Genomic DNA, 22,626 nt, shown 5'->3' with positions numbered 1-22,626 from the left:
AAATGAATTGCTTTTCTTTCCATTGAGTCAAACACAAAGATAAGCATGGAGATAATCATAAGTAGAGAATACTAGTGGACAGGAAGTATTCTGTCTGGAGGCCAGTGACTAGTGGAGTTCCACAGGGATCAGTCTGGGACTCCAGCTCTGTGATTTTTATAAAGGACATAGACGAAAATGTATGGGGATGGGTCAGTATGTGATAGTCTGCACTGTCAAAAACAGAAAAATACACACAGAATTATGGAGCATACAAAACACATTTATGAAGTCATGCTAGCAGGAATGAGGGATATTGATGTCAGGTAGGCAATGTCAACCTTGTCAATACCAAATCACATTCAAAGAACACAGGGAAACAGTACCATATTTAAGGCATTTTCTGGCAGCATATCTCTTACAAATTGTTAAACATATCTCTATGTATTCGTTTGAGGTTTATTGTTACGTCTTGGTTTAACATATATCATTGCGTCCTTTCCTAAGAAATGGAAATGATTGATGTGAAACAGTTATTCACATGTACAAATTAATTTGAAGAAATTTTATTTCTTCCATACAAATAAGCTAACGTTGAGGGGGCCTTATCTAATATACTTTAACATCCGTGGTCTGTATACTTGTGAATTAGTCTTCAATTATCACACGTAAATGACCAATCTCAGGAAATGATTGAGTTCTTAAGATTCACAAAGGAACAGAAACTTTTGCTCAGGTTCAAAGAGAATTATGGTTTTTAGACTGCAATGTCAGGAAAATAGCAGAAAAAAAATAACAATCACTGCCCATGTGGTCGTTCACACTGGGTGCCTTCTTAGACAGCAAGTACTTGAGGGCAACAGTACCGGTGGTTCGACATGCAGTAGGGTGGATGACTGTCAACAAATTTTTCCGGTACAATTTACACTGCAGACTTCCTCCAAAAAGTTGTAGGGGTCCTGCAGGATAAATCATGGTGCAGGAACTGACTCAAAATTCCTGAACATTCCTTTTTAGACTGCCCGTGTAGTAGCAAAATTGATTGTGCCATTACATGCTGGCAGACTAAAAACCATAAAAGACAGTTTGATACTGAAATGTGAAATTTATGCCTTCTGTAGTAATAGTGACATATTGCTATTGGTCAGCCATTATTCAAATGGAAACAGGTTCTGTCAGATACTGCTCTGCCAACCTGTAACAATGTGCAATCAAAAAAGGTTTTGAATAGTGAATTTAAATGCTAATTTACCTTGTCTTGAAAAACTAGTGAGTCTGTTTTGAGTAAACATTAACATGTTTTTTTTTCTCTAACACCGGTTTTCAGGCTGGGAATGCTGTATTTAATAAAGACCAATCAGTGGTGCTTTTCCTTAATAATTTCTGTTTCTGGATGACTTAAAAATAGAATCTTTTACAAGTCAGTTGGGGGATTTGTGGATAGTGTTAAAGGTTGTCATAGGTTACAACAAGGATAGAAACAGGATGCAGAATTGGGCGGAAAAGTGGCAGATGGAATTAAATCCAGGTAAATGTGAGATGATGCATTTAGGAAGGTCAAACGTATATGGTTATGAATACTTAACAGTGTGGTGAAGAAAGGGATCTTGTAGTCCAAATCCATAGATCTCTCCAGATTGCTGATAGGATAGTTAAGAAGGCCTGTGGTACGCAGTGTTTCATTAGTCAGGGGATTGAGTTCAGGAGTTTGGTTGCAGGCTGCCAACAACTTCCTCCAAATGTTAGGTAGTCTCCATTTGGCAGTATATGAGGCCAAGGACAGACATGTCAGTGTGGAATTAAAATGTTTGTTCATCTGAAGTCCTTGCTGTTGCTGTTCTTGTGAACAGATTGAAGGTCATGTAATACTGATGATTTACACAATATTGGTCAGACCAAATTTGGAGTATTGTGATCAGTTTTGGGCCCCACATCTAAAAAAAAGGATGTGCGGGCTATGGAGAGGGTCCAGAGAAGGTTTACAACAGGGAAGAGACAGTGAACACAAATTCATTTGATGGCTTTGGGCCTGCATTCTCTGGAGTTTAAATGGATAAGGGGAAGATCTCATTGAAACCTACCAAACATTGGAAGTGCTGGGTAGAATGAACATGAAAAGGATGCTTCTAATGGCGGGAGAATCCAGGACCAGAAAGAAACAGCCTCAGAATAAAAGGATCTCCTTCTATAACATTTCTTTATCCAAAAAGTTATGAATCTTTGGAATTCGTTGCCACAGATAGCTGTGGAGCCCACATCACTGGATATAATTAAAGCAAACGTTAATAATAAGTTTGTAGATACTGGAACAAACAAAGTATGGATGATTTTAGCAATTCAGTTTGAATCCATGGATGCTATAGCCTTATCCCTCCACTGACCTACTGGGAGAATGATGCATCATATGCCAGGCTGCTGTTTATCAAATTCAGCTCGGTGTTTAACATTATCCTTCCCCAGAGGCCAGCTGTATCACAGTGTAGTACGGTTTTTCTGGCCAGCTACATCAGAGTATGGTACAGTTGCTGTAGACGAGAGCATTGGATTGGATGTAAATCCACAGAACCATAAGAGCAGCAGAGAGGATCACTGGGGTCTCCCTCCCCCCCATTGACTTATTTGAAGAGAGCTTGCCAAATCATTATGGACCCCTACCATCCCATACACAGCAACTTTCATCTGCTCCCATTGGGAAAGAGATACATGTGTACCAGAGCCAGCACCACCAGGCTGAGAAACAGCTTTATCCCATAGGCAGTGAGACTCCAGACTGACTGCATGAACTCCAAGACTCCGCTATTTATTTATCAATATTTAAGTATTTTCTATATGTAAATGCATACTGCATTTGTATCATATGTCTGTAGGTGTGTTATGTCTGGATGTGTGCTTGCATGTTTTTTGGCACCAAGGAACAGAAAACACTGTTTTATCGTGCTGTTCATGTACAATTAAATAATAATAAACTTGAACTTGTTAAACACTATCACGACAGAATACAAGGTGTTGTTCATCCAATTTATGCACGACCTCAACCTGGTCATTCATTAGGCCATGGTCAGACATATTAATGTGGAAATGGGAAGTGAAAATTAAGCAGAAGGCCACTAGGAGATCCTAAGAGGTGATAGGGAGAAGGGGGTGAGTGGTGATACTTATAATGGACGCTACCTGACCTAGTGAGTTCCTGCAGCACTTCTAAAACAAATGTTGATAGGTTCTCTTTCACACTGCCAATTACATGTGGGTTGAAGCAGGTAATTTACCAGGTCCATACCCAGTAATTACATGGTGTGAAATGTCCAAACCTGGTGGAAGCAAGTGTCAGAACCCAGCACTAATTGTCTTCTGATGGTGTGAAAGTACAACCTGTTCTCGCATTGTCACCGCTGGAGGCGGGACTCCCCTTAAAGTGCTGGATTGCCAATTAACTAGGTAAATCATGATTCAGTGGGAAAGGCTCCTGAGTGCAGCCTTATCGAGTCCTGGCAAGTTTACCTGGTTCTTAGAAGGATTGGCAGTATGAAAGGGGCATTAAGGTATCATCAGTTTCAAGGAGAATGCAGGATTCTAATGGGAGAATATACTTGAATGGCCAAACGGCTTAATTCTTCCCTTATGTTTTATGACATTATTCCTGATTCCATGTGCATTATCCTAGTTGGAAATCTCCCATATCAATGAAATGTTTTTCTGATTATAATTTTTCCTGTTTCTGTCAGTAGGAGGCCAACATTTGCCCTCAACTGTCTTTATGTTTTTATGAAGCTGTAAAATCTCCTTTTGTCTAAATTGTGTCCATTCCTGGGGGCTACTGATGTTTCTGGCAATGTTGTAACCTGCTCTCTTTGATTTAATACTGCATTTAATTTCTTATCAGGCACAGAAAAATCAAGTGTCCTTATACATTATTGTGGCCTAAAAGGAAGATATTTATTTGCTAAATTCAGCAGTATTTGTTTGTGCTAAATAGTGCCCATTTACCATCAAATCTCTTTTAATGCATTTATCCAATCAACCTGCTGGTTTTGCACCTGCATAACTGACAAAAGACAAAGGAGGAAAAACCCAACACCCAACCCCAACCAACCAATTTTCCCCTGCAGCCGCTGCAACCGTGTCTGCCTGTCCCGCATCGGACTTGTCAGCCACAATCGAGCCTGCAGCTGACGTGGACTTTTACCCCCTCCATAAATCTTCATCCGCGAAGCCAAGCCAAAGAAGAAAGAAAAAAGAAGAAAGAAAGAAGAATTTTATAAAGAAAGGAGGTACTTGGATGTATTTATGCTTTCATCCCCAACACTTGACTTCTGTGTCACAATGACCAATCCAGCCAGACGGCATTAATGTCAACTTCTCTGCTTTCTGCTAACCTGCTTGCCTTTTCTTTCCTCTCCTCTTTTCCAGCTTTTCCCCTTTACCCACCTAGCCATCCCCTTCCTCCTGTTCGCTGCTGTCCCTCCCTCCCTTCTACACCTATAATCTCCTGCTTTTGCCATTCCCTCCCCCCCCCCCACCTATTTTCTCCCACCTCAGATGCCTGCTGCCATTCTTTCATACCTATGGTCACCCCCAATCTCCCCACTACCTGAATAAAAGTGATTTGCTAAGTAATAACTATATCAATGTTTTGTTTCTCCCACTGTAGAGGATGTGATAATCTTGCAGGCTCAATATCAAATTCAATAATTTCAGGCATCTCGCTTTTCCCAATTGTATCAGAACTGACCAGTTTTGCTGTTGAGGATCCCCATCAGCAACATTAGCTCAGTTGTAATCTCTTCTTTCCACTGCCTGATCTGTAGGTCATTTCTAGGATTCTCCTTTTGGTTAGATTTTCAATAATAGCTCTGACCTAAATTTCATTGTTTCAACAAGTCTGTTTGCTTTTTTTTGCTTTCTTCAATTGCTTTCATTAATCAATTAGCCAAATGGCTCCAGGAAACAGCTAGAACTCCCTGGTTTCACCTCATCTTTTTTTTTGGTCAATGAACAGGATGTGGAAAAAGCCACACTTCTTTTATTCCATCCAGTAGGTTTTTCGCCTTTTCAATTTACTACAGTAAAATGCCCGTTATCCAGAATTCAAGCAATCGTCAGCCTCAAGCAATGGACAAAAAAAATTGCAGAAAATAAATAGGTAAAAAATATGGAAGTTTAACATTAGTTAACCAATTAGTTCACCAATTAGTTCACCAATCATTCAACATGCAATCTGAAGCAACTGGAAAAAAAAATTATCTGGCATTTACAATTTGGTTTTATTGCAGCAGAAATATTCCACTCTTAACTTGTCAATCCCCAGCTCCAAAAAAGATAAAGGCAGAGGCAGAACTTGGCCAAAGGTAATAAAATAAGACTGATTAGCATAAGGTTTATTGGCATCAAAGTTAGAGAACTAGAATGGCAGGGATTTTTGCTCATTGATAAAGATAGCTGCAAGGAAAAAATATATTTTAGTCACAGCTCCTCTTTAAAATATCACTTTGTACATTTATTGAGAAGATTTCTACATTTGTCTATTGAGATAATAAATAATAAATAAAAATCATAAACTTTGTTAACTAAATTGACAATTTGATAACTGAGTGTCAGGGTTAGATATTTTTTCAACCTTGCTAAGAATTTAATCAGCTGTGGTAACAATTGCATTTCAGCGACTCATCTTCCATAAATAGATACTTCTGATTTCATGCTTTCAACATAGACACACAACTTGAAGAGTTCTACAATCAAATAAAGATTAGATTTTAAAAGTTTATATCATTTGAAATCTCAGGAAATACAATCAACAGTGTAAAGGCAATTGAAAATTCAATCCTTTTAAGGTTTTAGACAATATTTCTGTTTGGAGTCAAGGATAAGTTTTAAAAATGTAATAAATTTAATACATTTTAAATTTAGACATACAGCACAGTAGCAAGCCATTCGGCCTACAAGCCCATGACATCCAATTATATTCAAGTAACCTGGTATGTTTCGAACAGTGGGAAAAAACCAGTGACCCTGGGAGAAATCCATACAGACTGAAGGAAAACGTACAAACAGCATGGGATTCAAACCCCAGTTCTAACCGTGCAGATATTTTAATTTTGATGAAATTCTTTTAGATTCAGTTGTTTTGTTAGAAATGGTAAAATTTTACTTCAGAAAATAACTTTCTAAACTGGGTATTAATTTGCAATTCCCAAGTTTAAAATAGTAATCAAAAAGAAGCAATCACAGCTGTTTAGAATGCTCACAAACGTTAAAGAACTAATTTAATTTTTGATGATCAGTTTCCAGGTAGCTAATTTATTGACTGTCTAATTTCAAGGTAATGTGCTATAAAAACCCACTAATACCAGTTTCATAAAATTCCAGTGTGGGATTATATTGAAGAACTAACAATACAGCAGGGATGAATTACACTCATATCAATAAATCTATCTCAATGCCATAATGCCATGCACTCCTGATATTTCCTGATGACCTTTGTATCCAGAAATTTTGTTTCCTTCTTAGAATTCTGCAATATGGTCTCTAAACATCCCCGCATGGTAATTAATCCCAAAAATTCATAACACTCTACGTGAAGATATTTTCCTTGCTCTGTCCTAAACATCTTGCCTTGTAAGCTGAGAACATGATTTCACCCAGAAGACCAAAATTGAAATGATATTTGTCATGGCACTTAGCTATACCAGTGACATTAGTTACAAAAATATGAGATCCTACAAGGTTATTATTGGTAATTAGGACAAAAATTGAAAGGAAACCTCAAAGCCAGTCATCTGAGGATTATTCTCATTGCCACTTTCCATCAAAAGTAGAAACTTGTATATCAGTGGTAGTGAAGAGGGATTCACATTCCTAGGATAATGGGACTGGGGAAAATGGATGGGTTTCTTCTGGGCAGGGCTGGAATGATATTTGTTCATGCTTTCACACACGTTTTAAACCAGAACGTCAGAGTGAAGGGAATGAGTGCAAGGAAATAGAAGATGAAGAAACTATCTTCTATTTCCTTGGAGTAACACGGTTTGTGTAGCAGCTAGCACACACCTTTACAGCACCAGCCATGGTTTTGAATCCCACACTGCCTGTAAGGATTTTGTATAATATCCCCAGGGGCACTGGTTTCCTCCCACCATTCGAAACATACTAGAGGTGTAGGTTAATTCATTCTAAATTGGGTGGCATGGACTCATGGGCCAAAATGACATGTTACTGAGCTATATGTCTACATTTAAAAAATTATTAAAAAAACAGAGAAATGTATAGAATATAAAAAAGAAGAAGCAAAAGTGTAAGAGAGAAAAATGGATGAGAGAGATAAACAGTACTACAATGCAAAAAAAAATCCAACAGGGTCATAACGTTGAAAGGGCATTGTCCTGTACTATAAGTGCAAATCAGAAACAAGAGAATTAAAATTAGAAACAAAGAAAAAGCAGGACGATTAAACATATATAGTATTTGGTTCTGACTGCAACGAAAGACATTATTTCCCAGCTATATTATGGGACCAAGGAGAAAGGTAGGTGGGGAATGTGAGGGGAAGAGATATGAGAAAGTGAATGAAAGAGAGTGAATGAGAGAGAACGAGAGAGGCAGTCAAAGACAGAGAGAAAGAAGAGACAGAGAGGGAGGGAGAAAGAGAGAGAGGGATAAAGTGAGAGTTGGAGGGAGAGAGAAAAAAGAGATATCAGTATTGGCAAAATCACAGTGCTGAGGAAATTCATGGGGCTAAAAGCCAACAAATTCTATGCACCTGATAATATATACCACAGAACAGTAAAACCCTGGTATCTGACACCTATGGGGATTGGTTGATGCCAGATAAGTGTATTTTCCATTTGCTTGAGACTTACTCTTACAATGGCTAATACACCTGCATTGAAAATAAGCAGTTTAAAAGACATAAGTCAAAAATACTATATGGTATTTACAATGAACAAATTTTACTTGCATGAATATATAAACTCAAAGCAGTTTAATTTATTTTCAGTCAGATTCTTTGAAAACATTTAACCTTCACTGAATCTGCCATTTCCTCCCCCTCCATGGAGCCTCCGAAATACGTACAATAACAATATCATTTTTTTTCCTGTAGTCATAGATAATGGGAATAGCAGACAAGGCAGTGAATGCAACTTCTTGCAGAATGTGGGTCATCAGGGAAGCCAGTAGTATTCTTGACAACTTCATCTGCAAAAAGTGCATGCAGCTGCACGTACTGACAAACTGAGTTAAGGAATTGGACCTGGAGCTGGATAAACTGCAGATGATTCAGGAGGCAGAATAAGTGACAGACAGGAGTTACAGGGATGCTATAACACCTAGGAGGTATGAGGAGGGTAGATGGGTGACAGTCAGGAGAAGGAAAGAGAAGAAGCAGGTGTAATGATAGAGATGATTGTTGCATAGCAATGCCTTACTGTTTGGTTATACTTGGCACACCAGGGGCTGACAGAGCAAGACACACACCGTATGCAGATCTGTAATGGAGGCCTACAGCCTCATGGTGCTGTTTAGAACAACTTTAAAGTAAAGAACCTTTTCCTTCATCCATGTGTTGTCTTAAGAACTCATACATACAAGATAAAACAGCTGGCAGTGCGAGGCACCCCTGTGGCCTTTCCCCTTAATAACAAATATACTATTTTGGATATAGTTGCAGGGGGATACCTATAAGGAACAAGCCATGGCAATTGGGTCCCTGGCACGGAGTCTGATCCTGTGTCTAAGAACGGAAGGGAGGAAAAGAGGTGAACTGTAGTGATAGGTAATTCCATAGTTAGGGGGAATAGATAAGAGGTTCTGTGGAAGGGAGTGAGTATCCTGGATCGTATGTTGCCTCCCTAAGGCAGGGTCCAAGATATCACAGATTGAGTTCCCGGCATTCTTAGGAGGGAGCATGAGCAACCAGATTACATGGTCAATGCAGTGACCAATCATATGGGTAAGAAGGATTATTCCCCCCCCCAACAAAGATTAAAGCCTTTGACCTGGTGTTGGGCACTATCAGTTGCCCCAATAATTGCAATGACAAAGACTTGAGGGAAATGATAGGCTTTATTGCATAGAAGACTTGAGCTGGCCCAGATCCAAACTCGGGAAATGCAGGGACGGGGAAGGTGGCCCAACCTTTATGGCCTGGGTCTCAGGGGAGGGGTCCAGGTAAGAGTGTCATCAGGGGACGGGCCACCCTGAGCCAATTAGCATATACAATCCATACCATTACATACACTCCCTCTTTTTAAACAGAAACCCCTCCCCCAACTTTTAAACAACGAGAGGAAAGGAAGAGAGAGAAAAGAAAAAAAAATTGCTAGAGGTTTAGCCGCGATGGTGACCACTGGAGGGCATGCGTGTCTGAGCTCTGCTGTTTGGAGGGAGAGGGGAGGGAACAGTCTGGGTCGGATAATGCTTGAGGGCTCCAGGAGGAAGGGGGATCTGATGCCTCCCAGAGGACTGACTCCTGGAAAGGAAAGCTGGGTGGCTCGGCCTCCAGTATTGCGCTCCTATGTGAGGTGGTCTGCTCTGCAGGATGGGCTTTGGCAGGCAGGGCGGTTTCAGGATCCCCGGCCCTCACCAGGTCTCAGATAGACTTAGTATCCTCGTAATCATCGGGGTACCTCACGAACGCATATTGTGGGTTGGCATATATGAGGTGTACCACTTCCACCAGTGGATCCGTCTTTTTTTAAATAATTTTTTTATTTTTCACACTGTGAACCATATAAATCAAAATACATACAAGCATTTTCCTCTTAAATATACAGTGGTATTTTCTCCCCTTTTTCCCCCTACCTTCCCTCCCCCCTCCCACCCCCCTCCAAAACAAATAAACATTCAACATATACAATACAAAAAAAACCATTAAACAATGTCATTACACAATGAAAAATAAACAAGAAAAATGTGTCATCTACTTTTACACACTGGATCAAGTCATTTTGTCTTCTTATCATTTTAGGGGGTGTAAGTCTGCAGTAGGCCCTCTTTGTTATGTTCCATGCATGGTTCCCAAATTTGTTCAAATAATGTGACTTTATTTTTTAAATTATATGTTATTTTTTCCAATGGAATACATTTATTCATTTCCATGTACCTTTGCTGTATTCTCAGGCTCTCTTCCGATTTCCAAGTTGACATTATACATTTTTTTGCTACAGCTAAGGCTATCATAATAAATCTTTTTTGTGCTTCATCCAGTTTGAGGCCTAATTCGTCACTTCTTATATTACTTAGAAGAAAGATCTCTGGATTTTTTGTTTTTTTTTGTGTGATTTTATTTAATATCTAATTTAGATCTTCCCAAAACGTATTCACTTTCCCACATGCCCAAATTTCAAGTACTGTTGTTCCCATTTCCTTCTTACAACGAAAACATCTATCTGATAATGTTAGATCCCATTTTTGTGATTTTTGGGGCGTGATATATAACTTCTGTAACCAATTATACTGTATCATGTGTCTTCTTCTTTGGCTTGGCTTCGCGGACGAAGATTTATGGAGGGGGTAAAAGTCCACGTCAGCTGCAGGCTCGTTTGTGGCTGACAAGTCCGATGCGGGACAGGCAGACACGGTTGCAGCGGCTGCAGGGGAAAATTGGTTGGTTGGGGTTGGGTGTTGGGTTTTTCCTCCTTTGCCTTTTGTCAGTGAGGTGGGCTCTGCGGTCTTCTTCAAAGGAGGTTGCTGCCCGCCAAACTGTGAGGCGCCAAGATGCACGGTTTGAGGCGTTATCAGCCCACTGGCGGTGGTCAATGTGGCAGGCACCAAGAGATTTCTTTAGGCAGTCCTTGTACCTTTTCTTTGGTGCACCTCTGTCACGGTGGCCAGTGGAGAGCTCGCCATAAATAACACGATCTTGGGAAGGCGATGGTCCTCCATTCTGGAGACGTGACCCATCCAGCGCAGCTGGATCTTCAGCAGCGTGGACTCGATGCTGTCGACCTCTGCCATCTCGAGTACTTCGACGTTAGGGATGAAAGCGCTCCAATGGATGTTGAGGATGGAGCGGAGACAACGCTGGTGGAAGCGTTCTAGGAGCCGTAGGTGATGCCGGTAGAGGACCCATGATTCAGAGCCGAACAGGAGTGTGGGTATGACAACGGCTCTGTATACGCTTATCTTTGTGAGGTTTTTCAGTTGGTTGTTTTTCCAGACTCTTTTGTGTAGTCTTCCAAAGGCGCTATTTGCCTTGGCGAGTCTGTTGTCTATCTCATTGTCTATATCATGTGTAACCTTGTGTTTATTAACTTCATAGTTCCAGAACATAACTTTTCCCATGTTTCATTTTTTATTTTTATGTTAAAAATCTTTTTCCCACTTTTGTTTGGGTTTATAGCTTATTTCATCATTTTCCTTCTCTTGCAGCTTGATGTACATGTTCGTTATAAATCTTTTTATTATCATTGTGTCTGTAATCACATATTCAAAACTGCTTCCTTCTGGTAATCTCAGTCTGTTTCCCAATTTATCCTTTAAGTAGGCTTTCAGTGATGGTATACAAACATTGTACCGTGAGTTATTCCATATTTGTACTTCATTTGTTCAAATGTTAATAAATTATTTTCTCAAAAAACAAATTTCTTTTCTTTTAATTCCTTTTCTCTCCCATTCTCTAAAGGAAAGATTATTGTAGAAGGGATTAACTGATTCTGCGTCAATAATAATTTTGGTATTTGGTAATTTGTTTTTTTCCTTTCTAAATGAATCTTCTTCCATATATTGAGTAAATGATGCAATACTGATGAGTAGTTACATCGTACCAGCTTTTCATCCCACTTTTAAAGTGTGCTGCTCTATAATAATTTTTAAAGTTAAAATTGGTTGTACCTCTCTGTTAATTTATCTAATGCTATCTTTGGTTTCCCCCCCTTTCCATAAAAAAATCCATATTATTCTCTTTAGTTCATTAAAGAATTTCTCTGTTAAGGGAATTGGTGATGATTGAAGTATTGTATCTGCATCTAAAGCAACAGCCACTGTTGGCATCTTATTTCCTTGAACTGCATGAATTATATTAATAAATTTACAGACATTTTCTGCTGTTCGTCTTTCTTAATAAATCCAGTTTGATTTTGTTTTACTATTTTAGGTACACAGTCGGCCAATCTGTTTGTTAATAATTTTGCTATTATCTTATAATCTGAATTAAGTAGAGATATTGGTCTATATGATGCTGGTGTTAGTGGATCCTTCCCTGTCTTTGGTATTACTGTAATTATTGCTGTCTTACAGAAATCTGGCAAGTTTTGTGTTTCTTCTATCTGGTTTATTACTTCCAGGAGAGGAGGAATTAATAACTCTTTAAATGTTTTATAGAATTCTATTGGGAATCCATCCTCTCTTGGTGTTTTATTGTTCGGCAGCTTTTTTAATATATCCTGTACTTCCTCTATTTCAAATGGTTTTATCAGTTTGTTTTGTTCCTCTTCTTGCAATTTTAGCATTCAATTTTAGCTAAAATTTCTTCTATTTTATCATCTTTCCCCTTGTTCTCAGTTTGGTATAATTGTTCATAAAATTCCTTAAAGTTCTCATTAATCTCCATTGGATTATATGTAATTTGTCGTCCTTTTTCCTTGATGCCAATACAGTTCTTTTAGCTTGTTCTGTTTTAAGTTGTGTTTTTTCTCCTAGTTCATATTACTTTTACTTTATTTTCATTATGTTCTTCTCCACCTTATTCATTTGTAATGTTACGTATTTTATTTTTTTGTCCGCCATTTCTCTTCTTTTTGTTATATCATCCCTTGTTGCTAGTTCCTTTTCTGTACTTACTATCTCCCTTTCCAACTGTTCTATTTCCTGATTGTAGTCCTTTTTCATCTTAGTTACATAACTTATTATCTGCCCTCTAATGAAAGCTTTCATTGCATCTCATAATATAAATTTGTCTTTCATTGATTCCGTATTTATTTCAAAGTACATTTTAATTTGGCGTTCAATAAACTCTCCAAATTCCTGCCTTTAAAGTAGCATGGAGTTTAACCTCCATCTATTTGTTCTTGGTGGGATGACCTCCAGTTCTATTGCTAATAACAGGGGTTATCTTGCTTTAAATTCAGTTTTCCTAACTATCCCTTGAATATGGGCTGACAACAATAGCATATCAATCCTTGAGTATGTTTTATGCCTACTCGAATAATATGAGTATTCCTTCTCCCTTGGGTGCTGCCTCCTCCATATATCCATATGTTTTATTTTCTGCATTGATTTAACCATAAATTTGGCCACTTTATTCTTTTTGCTAGTCTTTTGTCCAGTTTTATCCAACATTGGATCCAAATTAAGGTTAAAATCCCCTCCTATCAATATATTCCCTTGCGCATCAACAATCTTCAAAAAATTATCTTGCATAAACTTTTAACCCTCTTCATTAGGTGCATATATATTGAGTAAATTCCAAAATTCTGAATATATCTGACACTTTATCATTACATACCTCCCTGCAGGATCTATTATTTCCTCCTCTATTTTGATTGGTACATTTTTATTAATTAATATAGCTACACCTCTAGCTTTTGAATTATATGATGCTGCCGCTACATGCCCTACCAAGTCTCTCTTTAATTTATTATGTTCCACTTCAGTTAGATGCATTTCCTGCACAAATGCTATGTCTATTTTTTTTCTTTTTTCAGTAAATTTAATAGCCTCTTCCATTTAATTTGGTTATGTGTTCCATTAATATTTATAGTCATATAATTCAATATGGCCATCTCATACCCTGTTTACACCTCATTTCCACTTCCTCGCCACCACCATCCCCCTTTTCCCCATTTTCATCTCTCAGTTTTCCCTTTTTAAACACATTTAAAACATAAAATACTTCAACAACTCCCACATCCAATATTCCCTTAGCCCCAAATGTCCCCCCTCTCTGAGTTGCCCCTTATCCCTTGCCGGGCAACCACAACTTCCCTCTCCATTTGGATTGCGAACCCACTTGCAAGAGTCAACTGATTTCGCAGTGACGGTTATTCTCTGCTACCCAAACCCCCCCCCCCGAAGATTTTTTTAACTCATATAACAAAGTTCACCCTCTTTTCTTTCCCCTTACTTCCTTTCTTCCCTTCTCTTTCCCTTTTTAGTTCTTACACATACATTATTTTTACATCTTTATATATATTTTATCGCCATTCTTCATTCTTGTTACATCTCTTCATCTCTCCTTCTGTCCTGCAGGCGTTCTGCAAATTCTCGGGCTTCCTCCAGATCCAAGAACAGTCTGTTTTGCTCGCCATGGATAAATATTTTAAGCACAGCTGGATGTCTTAACATAAATTTATAACCTTTTTTCCATGGATCAATTTTGCTGTATTAAATTCCTTCCTCTTCTTTAAAAGTTCAAAACTTACGTCTGGGTAAAAAAATATTTTTTGACCCCTGTCTTCTCTAATTTTATTCCTTGCCCACTCCAGTATATTTTCTCTTGTGGTATATCTCAAAAGTTTTACGAAAACGGATCTCGGTTTTTGATGTGTCTGTGGTTTTGGAGTTAGTGTTCTGTATGCCCTTTCTATTTCCATTCCTTCCTGTATTTCTGTCATTCCCAGGACCTTTGGGATCCATTCTTTTATAAATTCTTTCATATTTGTGCCTTCTTCATCTTCCTTTAGTCCAACTATCTTTGTGTTGTTTGCCTACTATAGTTTTCCATTATATCCATCTTCTGAGCTAACAACTCTTGTGATTCTTTAACTTTTTTTTCACTGTCTTCCAATTTTCCTCTTACGTCATTTACTACCGTTTCTACAGCCGTTTCTCATTCTTCCACATTTTCTAATCTTTTCCCTATTTCTGTCATGACCAGCTCTAATCTATTCACTTTTTCTTCTGTACTTTTCATTTCACTAAATTCTAATGTCAACCATTTTTTAATGCTCTCATTTCTGTCCATCTGTTTTACCTTCTATTTCTCTGTGCAGATCTTGGTCTTCTTCTTCTGTGTCTGTACCTGTGTTTGTGTCTTCTTCTTCTCTTCCTTGTATCTGTGTCTCTTCTGACTTTCCTGATGAGTTGCTTGTCTCACTTTGCTGGGCTTCTTCCTGCCTGGCTTCTTGCTGTTGGTCCTCTTCTTCTGGGCTACTCATCTGTTGGGCCTCCTGCTGCTGCTCTTCTTTCCTTTCACTCCATTTTCTGTCGTTTTCCTCTTCTTCCAGCTGAGAGCCCTGGTGTCGTGCATCCCTCAGCTGGTCGCGTTGTGTTTGCCCGCTCCTCGGCTGAGCCCCCTCCCATCGGTGTTTTCCTTCTCTTTAGTAAGCGCACATTTCTTTGGCTCAGAGAGCCATTTTTGCAGTCCAGTGCTCGGGGAGTCGCGACTCTGTGGGATCGTAACCAACCTTGGAGAACAGGCACTTTTCTCCATGACGGCTCCCTGTTTCTTCATGCAGGTAAGGCCTTCTCCTTTCTTTTCTGCTGTCTTTTCTTCTTTTTTCCCGTTGTTTTTACTTTTTCTTTCTTGGGTGCCATTTTCTTTCTTTTCTCTACAACTTTATCTTTTATTTGTTATGTTTTGTATTTCTTAAACTTTGTATTTTCTTCACTTTATTTCTTCTTTTCTGGAGAGGGCTGGTATTCCCCTACCAGTCACTACTCCGTCACGTGACACCTCCTCCCAGTGGATCCGTCTTAAGACCCCTCGCATGTCTCCTTAGGAGGACCAGCCCAGGGGTTGCTAACCAAGGAGGAATGGAGGCACCATTCACCGATCTCCTAGGGAAAGCAAACAAACATTCATACGGGGTGGTGTTAGCCACGGTGCACAGGAGTGATCGGCTGGCGTGAAGTGCTTCAGGCAAAATGTCCTGCCAGCGGGACACTGGCATGATTTTGGACCTAAGGGCCAGATGGTGGCATGTTCCTTTTCCACCTGGCCATTATCCCTGGGATTATAGTTTGTGGTCCTGCTGGTGGCTCTGCCTCTGGCCAGGAAATACTGTCACAGTTCCTCACACTGAATGAGGTCCCCCGATTGCTGTGGATGCACTTGGAGTACCCAAACAGGGTGAAGATACTGCTCAGCGCCTTGATGACTGTCGCCGAGGTAATATCAGGGACACTGAGCCATTCAAAAAGGGCGTGTGGTCTTGATGAGGTGTGCCTTCTCGGGCCGGTAGAACTGCGGTTTACATTCAGCGCAGATCTGGCAGCATCTGGTCATGGACTGGACGTCCTCAATGTATATTAATGTATATTAAAGGAAATAGACCAAGCAAAGGTGGATGCCAAACTCCAATTTCTTTAACACTGGAATAGTTCCTACAGATTGGATATAGGAAGGTATTTCTAAGTATTTAAAAAAGAGAAAAAGAGTACAGAAATTGTGGAACATAAATTGCCTGAATCAATAAATCAATGTACTTTATGGATTGCCTTGCAATAAACTTAATATTCTTATCTTATTGCAAGCTCAAGAGTAGTAATTCATAAAAGTAATATTCTCCATTTTTACAAGTCAACAAATTTTAATTGATTACTTTCAGTGTGGTTAAGGTAGATTTCTACCTGATGACTTCAGGTGGTGAAGGTGAAAGTTACTGCCCTTGAACAGCAAGGAATAAAGGAATACCCCACTTTATGAAACTAGAATGTTCCTACGGAACCTTTTTTAAGTCAAAATGGCATAAAATGAAGAAGTGATTATCATTGATTTCTATGGGAAAAAACTTTGAGTGTTCCCAGACCCAAAAAAACCCACCAAATCATACCAAATAACACATTAAACCTCAAACTATACTAGTATATAGTAAAAGCAGGAATAGTATGATAAATACACAGCCTATATAAAGTAGAAATAATGTATGTACAAATAGTTTCACTTAGCAGAATCGGGAAGACAGTGAGATTTGACAGCCCCGCTGGCTGCCCTATGACTGCCCCGCCAGCTGCTCTGTGACAGCCTCACCGGCCATACTGTGACAGCCCTTCTGGCTGTGTGCTGACAGTCCAGCTGGTCACCCTATGACAGCCCTACTGGCCACCCTGTGACAGCCCCGTCAGCTGTCCTGTGACTGCCCCGTCAGCAGCTAAGTGACAGCACCAACATCAGTTTTTCCATAAAAGCAAAAAACCTTACATAAAATGAACATGGCTTTCTGCACAAAAGCAATTTTTCATAATTCGAGTACAGATAGATCCTGACTTATGATATTTCGAAGTTAAGATGGTCAGAATGCAAACTTTTGATTTCGATTTCCAAAGTTTATCTGCATTTGCAATGTCCCGGTCACCCATGCAATACTAACTCCTGACACCACAGCTGTCCACACATATGAGCTCCTGATGCCCTGGCCACCCACACATACTAACTCCTAACACCCCGGCCACCCATGCATACTAACTCCCAATGCCCTGTCACCCACGCATCTGAGCTCCCAATGCCACGGGCCGCATCTGTGCTCCCAAAGTCCCAGCCACCTGTGCATCCGAACTCCAGGCACCACAGTTTACATCTGACCTCAGACTCCCAGAAGAAGTGTGGGAGTCCCCAGCAGGAGCGGGGACATCGGAATTGTTTCAACTTACAATAATTTTGACTTGCAATTCAAGTCCTGGAACTGAACCCCTTCATAAGTCAGGGTCTACCTGTATTCCTAAAGCTGGGTACACCCGTACCTCATGCTGATAAATTCAAACAAGTCATAGAACCAATGCTGCTTCACAGTCAAGAAAAGATAACTGTATCTTGTTAATATTCTGCATTGTCAATGTAAATCCCAATCCCTAATGTCACCTAAGGAGGTTTCTTATCTTTTAATGAAGTTACAATTTGTGGCAGAAGATTTCAGAAACACAACATCACATCTAAACTATACAGTACTTACAAAATCCAACCTACCACCACAAAGGAATGTATAGCAGGCTGAAGAGAGAGAGAGAGAAAATTAACATCTGCCAACTTCTTATGAAGTACGCAAACAAAGGGAGCAACATGTAGCCAAGAGCATAAGAGATGCACACTCCCAACGTAGAGAACATAATTCGAGGAGATCTTCCTAGAAGTTCTGACCCTGTAAGAAAAAAAGTCACAAACGAAAGCAATTATGAATTATTTGCCAATTTTATTTTTATGTCAAATTAAAGATTTGGAAAAAAAAACCCTTCTCAACCATGCAATTTTGCCAATCTCAGTGACTTTGTCTTTTCAATCTAGCCAGAAAACAATTGGATCATTACTTCACTCTAATTTTAAAGTATTTTTCATGAATTACAACTGTTTAAATTATATACACAAAATCACCATTGAAGGGTATCAACTCTATTCATTGAAATTAGTGTGTGTGTGCAGAGAATGACTAGTGGTGACTCTCTGTCTTTCTTACGGTGGACAAAGTTAAAGAATTTCATCCACATTACATTCTAAAATGTAGTATTATGTGACAATAATAGTACCTTTACCTTAACTTTTACCTTTATATGGTCAAGCTGACAACACTAACATTATTGGCTGAAATGATGAGTCACGGATCTGGTTGTGACATGCCAGGACGACAGTCTTGCTCGCAATGTCAGTAAGACCAAGATGTTTATTGCTGACTTTAGGAACTAGAGGCAGAGGGACCATTTACTTGTCATCATTGATGGAACAGCATTGATCAGGTTCAGAACATTCAGGTTCCTGAGAGTCCACATAATGCAGGACATCTCCTCGGGCCAACACATTGTTGCTGCTGTGAATAAGATTTAGCAATGTCTCCACTTTCTATGAAATCTAAGATTTGCCATGTTATTGAATGCACTTTCAAACTTCCACAGCCTGGTTTGGAAAAACAAGTGTCCAGAATTGAAGAAGGCTGCAGAGAATGGCAAACCTAGCCAAGTCCCTCATAGGTACTGAACTTCCATCGATTGATAATAAAGTTATTGTGTGTGGTAAACAACTGTATGTATATATTTGTTTGTTTGGGCACACACATTGGCTGAACACCTTTGGTCACCACTATCAGGTGCAGTTAGTGACCCCACCACAGCCACTGTACTCTGGGAGCACCCAAAGTGCTATTTCTGTGGACTGGACAAGCACCCAAGGAAACGCACCATCTTCAAGATTCAGCAGTGTCATATGTGGCCTAGGTGGACACCACCATCTTCAGAATTCAGCATGCAACCTGTCCACTGAAGCGACAAGAAAAATTCTGACACTGGCCTCCATCACACTAAACCAGGGAAGCCCTGGTTCACCAGGCCAATGATGGGTACTCAGGTAAATGGCCACGTGATGAGTTGCCTATTCAATAGTGGGAGCTTGGAGAGCTTCATTCATCCTGACATGATGAGGCGCTACTCCCTCATGGTATGGCCAGCAAACCTAAAGGTCTTTTGCCTTCAAGGTCACATATGTTAGATGCCCGTGGCTACTACGTAGTGACTCTGACCATGTGGGGTACTGACTATAAAAACTTTAAACTTTTGGTGATGCCACAGCTCGGTGCTGCCATGCTACCTTAAAAGCGTGACAATATTCCATCCTCATATAGACCAATTTCATTATTGAATACAGATTATAAAATTGTGTCTAAATTACAAGCTAATAGGTTAGCTAAATGTTTACCTAAATTGATAAATTTGGACTAAACATGAATAGAAGATCAGTAGATAATATTGTCAAGTTTTTAAGCTTATTAAATGCAGCTCAAAAAAGAAAAATACCATCAGTAGCCTTGGCTTTAGATGCAGAAAGTGCATTTGATAGATTATAATAGGACTACTTCTTTAAAGTTTTGAAGGTATTTGTATTCCAATAAATTTTAGAAATTGGATAAGAGCACTATATAATTGCTCAAAGGCTAAAGTAGTTACAAATAGATAAAAATCAAAACCTTTCTCATTGGAAAGATAATCTAGACAAGATTGTCCATTATCACCTTTTTTATTTGCACTGGCTATAGAACCTTTAGCAGAAGAGATAATGAGATTAAGGGTTTTGAGATATAAGATAAAGAACATAACATTAGTCTTTTTGCAGACAATGTCATATTTTACAAACTCTGAAATTTCATTTAAAAAAATAAATATACAATTGGCAGAATATGGATTAGTATCAGGTTATAAAGTAAATATTGACAAAAGTGATGTGATGATTATACCCAAATTAAGAAAGCAACAAAATTTAAATGGCAGAAGAAGCAGTTAGATATCTTGGAATTAATATTGATAAGAATTTGAAGAACTTATTTAAACTGAATTATATTCCTTTATTGAAGAAAATTAAAGAAGACTTAACAAGATGGAAAGATTTACCAATTTCTTTAATATGGAGGATAAATTGTGTGAAGATGAATATTTTTCAAAGAATGCAATACCTATTTCAACCATTATCAATTTCTGTACCAACAACGTTTTTTCAAGATCTTATTAAAAATGTAAGAACATTTATTTGGCGAGACAAAATACCCAGGATGGCATTGGAAAAATTAACATTGAAAAATGATCAGGGGGGGATTGTGAATGTCTAATGTTAAAAATTATTACTAAGCAGCTCAACTTAGATTTTTGTCCTCATACTATCAAACTGGTGAAAAGACAGTGTGGGTACAGATTTAAATGAGTGAAATAGGAGAAAATAATTCTGAACATATTTTATATAAATGGCATGAACAACTGTTGAAAAGGAGAACAGAAACACCAATTTTGAAACATATATAAAAAGTATGGAATGGAATCCATGTAGAAAGAGAAATAAAGAATTATCAAATAGCTAAAACATTATTAAAGAAAAGCCCTCATTCCTTTTATAGTTAGTAATTCATTTTTGACATTTGGTATAATTGTGGAATTAAATGGGTAAAGGATTGTTGTTTGGGTTCTTTTTTTTATCTTTCAACCAATTGAAATTTAAGTATAATATACCAAATAATACTATTTTTTCTCATTATCAACTTAAATCATATTTAAAAAGAAAATTAGAATCAAAATTTATATTACATGAACAAAGCCAATTGGAATATTTAATAATCGATATGTTTATTAAAAGATTCATTACTAATATGTATATAAAATTCCAAGAGACTGCATAAAAAAAGATTTATTTAGATCTAAATTAACATGGGAAAGGGATCTAAATATACAAATTCAAGAAGAAGTATGGTCAAAATTATGCTATGACATTGTAGTAAACATAATTAATGTCAGATATCAAATGGTAAAATTTAATTTTTTACATCAATTATATTATCCTCCACATAAATTACACGGACTTAATTCCAATTGCTCTGATCAATGTTTTAGATGTAATAAAGAGGTAGGAACTTTTTTACATGCAGTCTGGCAATGTGAATAATTAGAAAAATTCTGGGAAGATATAACTACTTTATTGGGAAATATTTTGAAGAACCAAGTTCCGAGAGATCCAAGAATTTTTTGCTCGGTGATATTCATAATATGAAGGAAGATATTTATCTGAGGAAGTTTCTAAATGTAGCAATAGTAGTAGCAAAGAAATGTATGGTGGTAACGTGGAAATTAGACAATGATGTGGGGTCGAATAGATGGAAAATTGAATTACAAAATTGTATACTGTTAGAAAAAATAATGTATAATTTACAGAATCAACCAGAAAACTTTTACAAGATCTGGAAACCATATATGGATTTCATTGGCAAAAGTTCATCTACAGCATCCACCACTCCCACTCCAACTCTCCCTAGTTAATTTAAGAGGAAGATTATATTTGTAAATTTGAAATGCAATGAATGAATTAATTCAGATAAGCTTTTTTCTTTTTTTCCCATTTTTTTGGGGAGGGAGGGGGAAGGTAGGGGAAAAATATAAAATTATGTATTCTTTTTGCATCATTTATTATTGTGTATGATTATGAAGAAACATATTTGTTATGGATGCAAATTAATAATAAACTTTTTTTTTAAAGTGTGATGATGGAGATTGATGGGCCACATCCACCCCTCACTGTCTGTTATCAGCAGTTCTCAAATCACCCACTGCACTCCACTGACTCTTCAGCACCCACCCCCCACATTACACCCAGCCAGCAACTGATTGCATATGATCGATCTATGGACTCTGCACACTTAAAATCACCCCTCTACCATTGTTCGTCAACTTCATCCATGACTGTAAACACCGTCACCACCACAAGTAGGAGGTACAATGTCGGGGACAGGGCCTTTATTTGAGCAGAGGTACAGCGGTTACTTAATGAGGGGATCATTGAGCCCAGCATCAGACCTTGGAGAGCACAAGTAGTGATAATGAGGAATGGGGAGGACAGGATGATCATCAACTACAGTCAGACCATCAACAGGTACACGCTACTAGACATGTATCCCCTCCCCAGTATATCTGATATGGTGAACCAAATCGCATAGTATCTGGTCTTTTCTGAAATCTGCATATCATCAGCTTCCTATCTGCCTAGAGGACCACCAATATACTGGGTTCGAGGAGGATGTCAGCCTCTACCACTTCCTGCAGGACCCCTTCAGCATCACCAATGGAATCTCAGTCTTCCAGTGGGAGATGGGCTGGATGGTAGAACAGTACCTCCTGCAGGCCACATTCCTATATCTCAACAATATCACCATTTGTGGCCATGATTGGAAGGACCATGACACCAACCTTCAAAAATACCTCAAATCCCTGTTGGATAAATCTCCAAAAATTTTTAAGAAAACTAAAATGGTGAAAAGAGTG

At 38.5% G+C, this 22,626-nt stretch overlaps 1 protein-coding gene across 1 annotated transcript in view; it reads right to left on the bottom strand.

Annotated features, from left to right (window-relative positions):
• The window catches only part of LOC138743249 (organic cation/carnitine transporter 2-like), a 92,264-nt gene that overhangs the window by 28,346 nt on the left and 41,292 nt on the right, over positions 1-22,626 (bottom strand). Inside the window, exon 4 of the mRNA XM_069898223.1 lies at positions 17,816-17,987. Within this exon, the coding sequence (XP_069754324.1) occupies positions 17,816-17,987 (172 nt within the window). The remainder of the gene's footprint in view (positions 1-17,815; positions 17,988-22,626) is intronic.

Source organism: Narcine bancroftii, chromosome 9 (assembly GCF_036971445.1).
Source record: "Narcine bancroftii isolate sNarBan1 chromosome 9, sNarBan1.hap1, whole genome shotgun sequence".
NCBI lineage: Eukaryota > Metazoa > Chordata > Chondrichthyes > Torpediniformes > Narcinidae > Narcine > Narcine bancroftii.
The sequence above is the reverse complement of the archived record's forward strand: the minus strand, read 5'-3'. Positions and strand labels throughout refer to the sequence as shown.